This window comes from Phaethon aethereus, assembly GCF_964289735.1.
Source record: "Phaethon aethereus genome assembly, chromosome: 28".
NCBI classification, from domain to species: domain Eukaryota; kingdom Metazoa; phylum Chordata; class Aves; order Phaethontiformes; family Phaethontidae; genus Phaethon; species Phaethon aethereus.
Window position 1 is genome coordinate 2,043,883 of NC_138604.1, and position 12,217 is coordinate 2,056,099.

General features: G+C 62.9%; 2 protein-coding genes across 2 annotated transcripts; both read left to right on the forward strand.

Annotated features, from left to right (window-relative positions):
- Positions 1-1,379: 1,379 nt before the first annotated feature.
- Positions 1,380-7,805, forward strand: LOC309414250 (natural killer cell receptor 2B4-like; the record flags this gene model as incomplete). The annotated part of the gene is made up of 10 exons (XM_082011547.1): positions 1,380-1,398; positions 1,762-2,109; positions 3,184-3,206; positions 4,029-4,545; positions 4,622-4,893; positions 5,130-5,334; positions 5,844-5,908; positions 6,023-6,088; positions 6,249-6,314; positions 7,800-7,805. 10 exons carry the CDS (start codon positions 1,380-1,382, stop codon positions 7,803-7,805), a joined length of 1,587 nt encoding a protein of 528 aa, XP_081867673.1.
- A 1,984-nt stretch (positions 7,806-9,789) lies between these two features.
- Positions 9,790-10,881, forward strand: LOC309414251 (CD48 antigen-like; the record flags this gene model as incomplete). Its single annotated transcript, XM_082011548.1, has 3 exons — positions 9,790-10,189; positions 10,268-10,531; positions 10,796-10,881. The coding sequence occupies 3 exons, from the start codon at positions 9,790-9,792 to the stop codon at positions 10,879-10,881; spliced, it is 750 nt and encodes a 249-aa protein (XP_081867674.1).
- Between the last annotated feature and the right edge of the window lie 1,336 nt (positions 10,882-12,217).

Consider the following 12,217-nt stretch of genomic DNA (forward strand, 5'->3'; position numbering starts at 1 on the left):
CTGGGGATGGGGGAGGACATCTCCTGCCCCCCTCCCAGGGCACCAAGGCCGGGGTGCCCACAGCACAGGCTCAGAGCACTGGTGGGACCGATCCTGCCACATCCCCACCGCCTCCAGCACCGGTTCACAGCCACGCAGCGCCTTGCGCGCCGACTGCATGCTGCTCTGAACCCCCAGCCTGTGGCTATATCCCCCACTTATGGATTTAAGTCCCAAAGCTCATTTTGGACCTGGAGAAGCAGGAACTTGCCCCAAAAACCACTTGTCCCACAAACCTGAGGCTGCAGCCCACAGGGCTGGCTGCCACGACCTTGACGTTCTCCATGCTCCAGCTCACCGGGGTGAACGGGCGGTGGGGACCGGGTGATGGGGACCCAGCTACTCACCCGACACCCACCTGTGGAAGCACAGGGTGGTAACAACGCCTGATGTCTCCTCAAAATCTGCCCTGTGGACCCCACTGTCTGCTGGGCTCACTCGGCTGATCCTCAGGGAGAGGGTCTCTTCCTGGAAAACAGCTCTCCCAGAAAAAAAAAGACATTTTGAGGATGGGGCAACTTTCTTCTCGGCAGTCAGGATCCAGTTCTGGGACCCTGCATCCAGCCTCGCTCTCCTTGCCCATCCCTGTGGGGGTTTCTCTGGCAGCAGGTGTGGCATTCCGGCTTCTTCCCAGCACTCCAGGGGTCCTAAAGCGGAGAGGGGTGGGCAAGGGCCTGCAGCCCTGGGAGATGCTCCATGACTGGGGAGGGGGCACAGTCATCGCTGCCACAGGGGGGGTCCCACACCCGGCACAGCCCAGCTCTGTCCATCCCTGGGCATCTGTGATTTTCTCCCAATATCTATTTGTTATCTAAGGCTAATATAAAGGGAATCCCATTTTCCAAAGGCAGGGGAAAGGCTGTCTCCGACAGCAAGCCAAATCCTCGCAAGCAGAGCATTTTTCCCTGGACACACAGCCTTTTCTTAAAAAAATGGACAATTTTTCACAACAATTCCTTCTAAATGGCCCAATTTAAGCGATACCCATAGTGCTGAGGCTTTCTGACCCTCAAAAAGAGTCTTTTGCTTTCAGCTTCAGTTTGTGGTTTTTTTTTTTTTTCCACCCGACAACCTGAGAGACTGCTCTGATCCCACGACAAGCCATTTGCTTGCGAGTTTGCACAGGAAAAAAAAAACAAACCACCACACAAAAACCAACCCGCAGCCAAGCACTGACCCTGGGAGTGCTATAAAAACAGTTTCTAAAGGAACTTGCCAGCCCCACGTGGATGCCCTGCGCAGAGGCTGGACACAACTCATTGCAGCGCCTGTGGCAGAGCCACGTGCCAGCTGCCTGCGCTTACTTTGGGCTGGGTAGAAGGAGATGGGTGACGTGCTCCATGGCTGTCCCAGGGCAAGGTGGGAGTTGGGGTGGGAGGTCAGGGCAGGTGCTGGGGGGGGATCAGCCCTGGCTCTGCACCCGCTGCCCCCCCCGCCACCTGCTGGGAGCCCCCCGGCTGGGCTGCGCTGCTCCCTGATCCCAAGGCACGGGGGTCTTTGGGCCGGGCACTGCTCCCCCATGGGCCCGATCCTGCTGCTCGGGGCCATCCCTGGCCAGCGGTCGGGGCGCCGGCCACGTCCGCACGTTACGAGCCGCTGCCGCGCGGCGCCTGGCGCAGCTTCCCCTCCCGAAGCAAGCTGCAAAGGGAAAGCACAACCCCCCAAAACCGACCAACCCCCCCTAGCCCCGTAATTAAAATTAGTTTCCTCTGAGGTTCGCAGCCGCCCAGCCCCACAGCCGAGCTCACCGGCGCAGCCGGCAGCGCGTCCTTCCCCGCCGCGGGGACCCGGGGTACCCCGGCATCCACCCCGTGGCTGCGGGGGGACAGCGGGGGCGAGAGCGGCAGCGCGGACGAGATCGCCCAGGGGCGGAGGGTGCGAAGGAACCGCAGGCGGGAGAGGAAGTTGCTACCGGGCAGTCGCCGGCTCCCAGGGGTTTCGCACCTCTCTGGCTGCGCGGAGCTCGCTCGGGGGCCCCCCCGGAGATGCGCCGGCACGAGGGTCCCCGGCGCCCGCTGGCACTGCCGGTGCTGCTGTGCCTGGTGCTGCCGGCCTCGGCCGGTGGCCGAGGTGAGGAGGGCAGGCGGTGCCGGGCTCGCCGGGAGGACGGAGGCTCGCTCGGCTTGGGAGCGCAGGGGGGAGGAGGCGGTGGGTGAGCCCTGCTGCCTGCGCCGGCAGCGCCCGCGGGCAGAGCAGGAGGGTGCGCGGGCCGGGAGCCGGTGCCGCTGCCTGCCAGGGAAAGCTGGCCGTGCCGCGGGCCCTGGCTGCGGGGAGGGCTGCGGGGTCACGGGCAGCGAGCCGGGCTCAGGGTCCCCGGGGAGATGGAGCGGGGCTGGGTGGGGTTTTCTGGGGGGCTTTTCTTCAGTTCCCTGCGCCCGCTCCTGCCCGGAGCGGGTAGAGCCGGAACGGCTCTCACAGGGTGCTGGTTCCCGCTTGCGGGCAGCGCTGCTGCCTGCAGCACACAGGGCTTGTCCGAAAGAACTTGCCTGCCGGAGCAGCACCCGCACCCCGCGCCGGCCCTGACCTTTCCTGCACCCAGAAATACAGCTTTTCGAGGCCAGGTCTCTCCGCTGAGCAGACACAGCACCTTTCCCCCGTGATTTCAGTGGAGCTTGCTGGTGACTGAGGGTCTTTTTCCTAAAACCAGCAACTTCTGCTCGAGGGGAGCGGAGAAACACCCAGGTTTGGGGGTCAGCTTAGCACCTGGAGCATGTCCCAGCACTTCTGTATCCCACATGGTGCCAAGCTTCCTGGCTCCTGGGGAGCCCACCTCCACCTTCCCTCTCTCGCCGCCCCGAGATGCATCTCCCAGCCCCATTGCTTACCTTGATGGTGCAGGGCTGGGGGGGCTCTCCCTGCACAGGGGTGCACAAGATGAGGTGCTGCTTGCTCAAAGCAGCAGCATCTTGCAGCAACCATGGGCTCAGCTGAGCTACAAAGCCTCCCCACAGGTGCTGGCGTGGTTAACCCGGGGCATGCTGCACCGGCCCCAGAGCTCACGCTGGCTGTAGGTAGTGGGTTATAAGCATACTTCCAGGCTATAGAATGTATTTTTGCATTATTTCTTCCCCAATTCTACACACCCACTGCCCCAGGAACCTAGGGTAAGGGACTTAGATATTTAGTGCTGCATCTTTCTTGCAGTACTAGATGCCTGCAAAGCAGCAGTAAGCAATAACCCCCATTTCTTGCAGGCTGTTTAGTACCTGGAGCAGAGGGAAGGGCCCCATTTGTGCTGATCTGCAGGTCCCAGGTGTGAGCCATTGGGGTGGGGGGAACTGATAAATCCTGCTCCTGAGCCTGCCCTGTCATTTCCTCAGGAGAGAGGATGCTTCTGCCTTTGCTTGCTCCAGTTGCTGGTATTCCTAGGTCTGCTGAGTAGGGTCTGGGGAGGGCAGGCATCCTCACGTCTGTGGCTCTGCAAAAACAAGGTTTAAGCTGGACCCACTTAGGGTAGCAAAGCTGGTGGCTCCGTGGGTGCCCTCCGAGCACGGCTTGGTGCTCGGACTGGTTCACGGAGGCAAAGCTCTGCTGTGGGCCCTGGGATGGGTGAGCTAAGCCGAGCTCCTGGAGGTTGGGGCTTGACTTGATGGCTGTGCAAGCCGGGCTTTGCAGAAAGCTGCAAGATGGGCGGTTGCGTGGGGCTGTACTGTGTGAAGTTCACTGCCGGCGCTGCCCCGACCACACGCAGCCCTGAGGAAGCCCGTGTGTGCACAGCGCCTGTGGCTGCTCGTTTGTTTTAGGGGCTTTTTTTTATCTGCATCCCTTGACATCTGGGGCTGCACTGCAAAGAGGGAGGCAAGTGCAGAAACTCAAGAAAAAAGGGTCTAGGGGTGAAATCCCTGCTGTTCCCCAGGATGGACAGGCAAGGAAGGAGCTCGGGCACAAATGAGCAACCAGATGCTGTGACCAGAGGGTCTGCAGCCATTCCCGCTCTGGGCCGGGCGGGGGGTATTGCGTGAGCATCCGCAACTTGTGGGTGTGAACAGACACGCAACCAGCCCCGGATGGCGCAGAGGGAAGGGTACCCCCCACCATGGCAACGGGGAGCCAGGCTGAGCTTGCCTCCGGGGAGCAAGGGGCTGTGGGTCTGGGGCACGGGTGGGCTGCAGCGGCCGTGCCCCCTCCCCAACCATGGAACATCTCCCAGGGCCGCGGGCCCTTGCTCACCCTGCTCTGCTTTAGGACCCCTGGAGTGCCGGGAAGAAGCCGTGTCTGCCGGTGGAACGCTGCAGCTGCTGCCGGAGAGACCCCCGCAGGGGTGGGCAAAGGTCGAGTGGAGAGTGAGGCTGGACGCAGGATCCCAGAACCGAATCCTGACCGCTGAGAAGAATAAAGCTGCCCAATTCTCCAGGGGTCCTTTTTGTGGGAGAGCCGTTTTCCAGGAGGAAACCTTCTCCCTGAGGATCAGCCGAGTGAGCCCAGCAGACAGTGGGGTCTATAAGGCAGAGTTTGAGGAGACGTCGGGTGTTGTTACCACCCTGTGCTTCCACGTGTCGGTGTGGGGTGAGTGGCCGGGTCCCCAACATCCCGTCAACCTGTCCCCTCGCCCCATCCTGTCTCACCGGCTCTGTCCCCACAGAGCCCATCCACCAGCCGCGCCTGGAGGCACGCATCCTGCACCGGGAGCAGGGCTGGTGCAACCTCTCGCTGGTCTGCATCGTGCCCCGTGCCGGCAGCGTCTCCTACAGCTGGTCCTGTGGCGGGGGTCCCCTGGGAGCCCTGGAGCACCAGCCCCGGCTGCACCTGCAGGTCCACGGGGACGCCGACCCCACTGTCTGCTGCTGCAACGCGAGCAACCTGGTGAGCTGGGGCACGGCCAGCACCGACATCACGGTAGCCTGCCGCGCTGCGGCCCCAGGTAATTAGTCCTCAGCTCTGGAGCAGCAGGATTTAGGGGGTGCAGAAGCCGCACCGCTTCTAGCCCTCTCTTGGGGCCCTTTGTTGCCCTGCCTGGGCCAGTGATACTGTGGAGGACGCCACACTGATGCCAAAATATTCCCAGCTTCTACTGGGAAAGGAAACGTGACAGCCGAGCACGGGTGATGTAGCCGGGGCTGAGGTTTCCTGGCCAGGTCTGTCCTCTGCAGGCTGTGATGGAGAGCGTTCAGACATGGCTCGAGGTTCTGCCCCGCACTGAAGGTCTCCCCATCTCCTCTCCTTCCTCCCCAGGGCTTTTCAGCGTCGTTCCATGGTGGGCAGTGGCCGTGTCCCTGGGGCTGGCACTGGCCACCTGCGTAGCCTTCGTTGTCACTCGCTACTGGTGCAGGAAGCGAGGAAAGGAACCCCCGGGAGGTTTGTCCCCAGGGTTGGCGCGGTAGCTTGGGGGAGAGGCAGCCGCGGGGTTTCGACTGTGCAGCCCCCTCCTCCTGTCACGCTCCTAAAGCTCCTGTGCTGGCCCTGGGGTTCTCCCTCCTCCTGGGGCGGATGCGGGATAAGTCACCGGGCACGGTCCCCCCAACACCGGGCGCTGCTCAGGGCATGAAGCCTTTGCCCATCCCTGCTGAGGCCGCATGGTCCAGGTTGATGAGGTAGATGAAGCACCCCAGCAGCCCAAGCGTTGGTGCCCAAACCTGGAGGCCTCGTCCCATGGGATCGAGAGGACTTTTTGGGCTTGGATATTCATTTTTTTCTGGGTTGGAGCATCTGTCCCCAGCCCCTGCCAGGAGCCAACAAAGTAGAACCTCCCAGTTACCAAGGGACCTCTTTCTTCCCTCTGCTTTGCTTTGCTTGAGGGCTGAACCCCCCAGTCTGCGGGCTCTAACATGTCCACCATCTCACACTGACCCTTCAAACTCCCTCAGGACATATCGAGGAGACTCTGACCGTCTACGAGGAGGTGGGCAAAGCCCAAACCGGCCAAGACCCCGTGAGTGCTGGGGCTGTCCCCTCCCCGCACTGCCCGGAGGGACAGGACCTCTGGAAACATCCGTCACCCCCGCGTTGCCTCCTGTAACCAGTATGGGCTTGCTTTCTCCCGCAGAGTGGGACCGGTGAGGCCACCGTGGGAGGAAACACCATCTACGCCGTCATCTGCACCAAAACGCAGGTAGGGTCAGTCCTGAGCCGGCGAGGGGGGGGACTGGAGCTGCCCCGTGGGCTTGGCTGTGCAGCCCCCGGGCCGGACGCATCCACGGCAGCCGCCAAGACCACCCCTTTTGCTCAAAACTCCTTTTTCTTTGCCCACCTCGACCGTTTCTCCCTGGCAGGGAGCCAGCCGCCCTCAGGAACCCAAAAGCTGCACCATCTACTCCACGATTCAGCCCACCAGGAAGGTGAGGTTGCCCCGCCGTGACCCCGGCCCCTCTGCAGCGGCACAGAAACCCGGGTCCCCTCGGTTAGTCAACCGGGTGCTGGGTTCACCACCCGGCTCGCGCGTTGCCTAACGGCGGGTTCTCGCTCTGCTCCGCAGTCCCCTTCCCTCAAGAGGAAAAGGCTGGACCCAGCTTTGGTTTCCACCGCCTGCATAGAGGTAACAGACACCGGGATGATGGGGAGATGAGCCCTGGGTATCCCCAAAGCTCGTTGGATTTTAGGGACCGCGGTGTGCTAAGCCCTACCCGTTTCCTTGCAGGCTACGGGGGGTTCCAGACGCTGGCGTACCCCGCTGCAGACCCCAGCTCCGGCTCGGGCTGGCCACCACCCCTCCTAGTGCCCCGACAAGACCTTCCCTACGGGCTTCTTCTCCCGGAGCACCTAGAGACCTCCAGCACCCACCAGCACCCTTCCCAGCAAAGCCGGGGGCTCGCTCGGGTTGGAATTGGTCAGACATGGGTGTTTGCAAGGATGCCGCAAAACTCCAGCTGCGCCTCGGCGGTTTTCTTGTGAGGGAAGGAGGAAAGCCGCGGTGATGGACGCTTGTCTTCAGAGGAGATGGGTGGGAAATCGGGCAGGCTGGGTCGTGGGGGAAGAGGGTACGTGTGATGTGCCTGTGTGATGGTTTTGTGGGTGTTTTAGGTTGATACACCTCAGAAATTTGTTTTTAGGTGTGAATCTGAGCTGAACTGCATGAGACAATTGTGGTGCTTGTTTAATTATCTTAATTGGCTATTTATAGCCTGAGATGTACCTTGGGCGCAGGGAGCGAGTGGGAACTGCCTTGTTTGTGGCTCGGGAACCTCTGAAGCGAACGGGGTCTCGTGTGGAGATGCACTTTGCAAAGATTTGACCGTGTGTGTCGGGTATGGGGGAGGTGACCATGGGCATCGGCTTCGGGCAGGATGGTCCCTGCACCGGCTGGGCTGGGCACGGCTCCGGGTGCCGCACAGCGAGTTGAGCCCGGACATGCCTCCACATCCTTTCCCACATAAAGTTGTCCCGTACCCCCACAGCACGAGTGGCCCTGGGAGAAGGAGGTGGAGAAAGAGGGGCTCTGGCTTCAAAGATCTTCCTGAAGGCAAGATCAAGGCGCTTTTCTTTGGGATTCACATGAAACGTGGCACGTGGATGGCAGCACGGGGAGCGGCAGCTCCGCGAGGCTCCCCTCCCGCCCCATTCCCGGATCACAATAGCTCTGTGGCTGCTCCCTGGGAAACCAGCGTTAACTGGGATCATTAACCGGAGCTGCGCTGGGAGGCTGGTGCGGGGAGGGAGGGGGTGGCTGGCTGCCACAACGAGGGAATTTAGGGGGCCGGGCAGGTGCGGATGGGGGCTCGGGCACAGTGCGCCGGCCCTGCCGCCGGTGCCGGGCTGCTTTACGCCCTCCCGAGCCCCATCCTCCGCTTTTCACGACTCTTTCACGCTTTTCACACCATGTGCAGGTGTGAGGCAAATACTTCTCGCGCCGTAACGGCGTCCCACCCCCGCACGTGGCGGCGGGCACTGACGGAGGGGCGGCAGCGGGGCCCCGTGGCCGGCCGAATTCAGTGGGAAAAGTTCAGGCACGATGGAGGGGATGGAAATCCTTCGGCGCAGGCGCTGGGGACGCCCTGGTGTCCTGGCTGGGCTGCGGGGGCTGCGCAGCCCGAAACGCCGGGTCCCCCCTCTCCTGGAAACGTCGGAAGGCGACGGCGTGGAGCCTGGGGGCTGCCGCACCCATCGGCACATCGGGCTCCCGCCGGAGCCGCGCTCCATCACGGCGCTGTAATTTATGCTCATCACTTGCTTTTTGCGTATCGGAGATAATTGGGCAGCGCTTCGCTCCCTGCCGGGGAAGTTTGCTTTCCCATCTCGACCGGTTTCTATCAGCGCGGTGTAACCGGGCGCGGGGACGAGCCGGCGGGCGCTTGGCGCTGCGGTGGCACCGGATGGGTGCCAGTGACCCGGCTGCAGCATCATCGCGTGGCTGCGGGCGTGCTCGTGCTGACGTCGCCCCACGCTGACATCGCATCTCTTCCCCCATGGACGGGGACCGCTCAGGGCTGAGATTAAACTGGGTCAGGGCTCAGCGGGTGCTGCCGTCGCCCTTTGTTCACGACCGGGGTCAGCCCCGGCTGCTCCTCGCTCACGGCTGCGGCGGCGCGTGGGAAGACGCCAGCGGCCGTTTGCCCCTGACACCGAGGCTGCGCTGGCTTCCCTGCCCCGGCATCCCTCGGCCGGTGCCGGACAAAGGCCCTGAAATGGCGTCTTTCAGGAAGGAATTCGGGCTGTAATTAAAATCCTTCGTGCTAAGCACCTGCCCTGGTTGCAGGCCAGCGTGCTGGGGCTGCGGCGTGCGCGTCGTCCCTCCGTCTCCTTCCCGCCTGCGCCCGTCGCCTGCCGGCCGGGGTCATAGCAACCCCCCGAATGCCGGTGCCGGTGGTCCCGGCTCGAGCTGGGGCTGCTCGCTGGCACGGCCGGGGGCCAGACCCACGCGAGGACGCAGACCTGGGGGCTGCAGGTGGGGAAACGGGAACCCTGTGGGTGGTTATAGCAGCTGTAAAGGGGAGATGTGACCCCTGGGGGGGCTGCGTTTCATTTACCGTGGGGATGGCGGGACGACTCCGACGGGGGGTGGGTCGGGGTCCCGCGCGCGGCGTCTCCCGGGGAGGCTTGGGGCTGCCACCCGTTCTCGCCGCCGCCGAACCCCCTGCAAACCTTCGACGTTTTGCCAACCCTGAGCAGGTGACACGTTCTGGAGGGAGCCCGGAAGCGAGGGAGGAAGCGCGGTGGGTTCCTGCTGGTTCCCAGTTGCGTGGCCGCCCCGCCAGCCCCTTTCCCGCAGAGCCCCCCCAGCCCCGGGTTTAGAGGCGCTGGCAGGGGGCTGCAGGCTGGGGGGGTCCCCGGTGAGCGGCTGCCCGGCGAGGGGGATTTCCACCCCGGGGTTTGGGTGCGGATGCAGGGAGAAGATGGCGACCGGGCTTACAATGGCGCTCCTCTTCCTCCTCTTCATCGCGCAAGGTATGGCGGCGGGTTCCCTCGGGCTGAGGGTTCTGGGTTGAGGGGAGATGGCTTTGGGGATGTGCCTATGGGTAAACCCTCCCTGTCCCCGCTCTCTCGCCCGGCTTTTCGCCTCCCGAGGTGTGACCCACCGGCTCCCTTCCCACAGCAGCCCCCGGCACCGCCGCCACCAAGCTGGGAGCGAGGGGCTGCTCCGGGTGAGCCTGGAGCCGGGAGAAGACCCCAAAAATGAAAGCAAAGGAGGAAAAAAAAACTTCACCGGGGGAATCTGGGTGGTCCCGTGCTCGGGATGGGGAGGTGGGAATCCTGCCGCCGGGGGCCTTGTCCCTGCAACGCGCCTCCGAGGCCGAGAGCGCGCAAAGGTGTCGGGAATTAGTGAGCAAGCGGGATATTTGGATTTTCCGAGGAAGATGGGAAGGAGGCTGGGAAGGAATGGAGGTCCCCAGGCGGGGACGAGCCCCGAGGAGGGGTGGGCTGTGTCCGACTGGCCAAGCAGCGCCGGGCTGTGCTTTCACAGCAGCCTGGGCGCAGCGCAGCCCGCCGGGGGTCCTGGGGGCTGTTCATGGGGTGGCCTATCTCAGCCCCAGCCCGCGAAAGCGGATCTACCACCAAGTCCACTGGCGGCGCAACGACTCGGTGAAGATCGCCAGCCGGGACAGCGGGGCGACGGTCCAGTACCCCAACAGCACCTACAAGGGTCGCCTGGAGCTCTTCCCCAACAACACCCTAAAAATCAGCTGCCTGCAGAAGGACGACAGCAGCATGTACCAGGTCTACCTGGAGGATGAGACGGGCAAGGAGCATGTTGAAAACATCCTCCTGATGGTCTATGGTGAGCTGGGAGGACGGGAGGGTGGTCCCAGCGCCACGTGGGGTCCGGGGGGCTCTGACATCCCGCTGCCTCTTGCAGATCTGGTCCCGAAGCCCACTGTGAGTGCCAAAGTCATCGGGGATGACCCGGCGTGGTGCAAAGCCACCCTGGAGTGCTCGGTGGGGCTTGATGGGGTGACCTACGAGTGGATCCCCCCCCGCAAGTTCCCGCTGGGGGGTGTGGGTGCCTCTAAGCAGCACGTCTCCTTTGACCCCTCGATCGAAACCTACGTCTGCAAAGTCAGCAACCCCGTCTCCTCCAACAACGCCTCGCTGACCTACCGGCACCCCTGCTCCTGGACAGGTACCGCCCGTGGCGCACACACGCGATGGCAAAACTCGGGTGGGGTGGGCTGCAAGGTGACCTTGGCTTTGGAGGGTCCCCGGAGCAGCAGCGGTGACCCTGAGGACAGCGGGTCCCTGCCAGGCTGGAGGTGGCCCACGGGTCAGGAGCGGTGGGTCCCTTTTCCCCCTGCGCTCTGGGCTGGCGGGTGGCAGGAGCCCACCTGGGGAGGGGGCTGGGGGGTCTCCAGCCCTCCCCATGCCCCGAATCTCCCTCTGCTTCCAGGTGAGTCTTCCACTGCCGCATCCTGCACCACCACCAGCGCGCTGGTGGCCCTGGGACACCTCCTCCTCCTCCTCACTCTGGCTTAAGGACTCTCTACGGTTGACATGTCTCCTTGTCTCATCACCCCCCGCACGGGACCGGCGCCTGGATGCAGCCCCCAAACCGGCCGGATGCAGAAAGACGCGGTTGCTCAACCAGTACAACCAGTGTCTGGTACACCAGCACGTACCCGGTCTCATCCACAGCAGCTTACCTGCCACCAGCCCAGGCTCTGGCTGCTCTGCCGCTGCCTTCAGGGTTAGCTCCGTGCCTCAGTTTCCCTCCTCGCTTTTTCTCCTTTGCTTTAATCAGGTCACGTTCTCCAGATTGGGACAAAACTGGGATGAGGTTTGTCGCAATGGTGCTTTGAGAACGCTGGCAATCTAAATGGCTAAATTCAAGGTTAACTGCTCGGAAATCCTCCTCTCCCCGGCCCTCAGATCTGTGGGGGAGACCCAATGGGGTCCCTGGGGCTCCCTGTGGACTTGGGTGGTCTTTGGCCACTGCCCGCTGCCAGTGCTGCCCTTTACCGGACCGATGAGCAGGACAGTGCACGACGTGTTCAGCCTGAAACCAGTGACACCAGCACGGGTGCAGCTGGGCGCTGCCCAACCTCCAGGTCTGGAGCACCGGAGCATCCCGAGGGGTCAGGGCTAAGGTGGCACCTTCGGCTTTCTCTGCAAGGGAGGGTTCGGTGGGGCGAGGACGCTCTCTGCCTTCAGAAATGGCTGTCTGTGTACACATTAAATTAATTTTAACCTTAAACCCCACATCTTTAGGTGCCTGTTCTGCCCTCTCTTCTCAGCTGGGGTCAGCCCCAGCGGGTGCTCGGGGACTGGGGGGTGATGGAGGGAGCCAGGTTTCCCCCCCGACAGCCTTGCTGGGGACAGGAGCCCTGCCACGGTTGCCCCCCACGGGAGGAGCCAGCCCCGGCGCGTGGGACACGGGCCCGTTGGGGCGGGAGGATGTCTCGTGGGTGATGGAGCCGGTCCTTCAGCCTGCCAGGAGGGATGGGGACGTGTCTCAGGGCCAGCGCAGCCCTGGGACGCTGCCAGCGCCAGCAAACCCGCCTGAGAAAGGGGAGAACCGGGCTCCAGCCGCTGTAAAACCCGAGAGGCGTCGCTGCCCGGAGCCATCGCTAAGCAAAGGCTCTTGGCCAGATTCATCAAAGGGTCAACAGGGACCTCGCTGGCTCGTTTGAAAAATCAGTAACGAGCATGGATTGTTCCAGCTCCTGGCTCTAATGAGCGGCTCAGGGTAATTCCTGCTGGGTGGCTGATGGTTTTAGCACCGATGTATATTTTTGCAGAAATCCACCCCTCCCAAAAAAAAAAAAAAAAAAAAAATTAATATTTGCTTGGGTCTTGGTCCATTCCCATATGG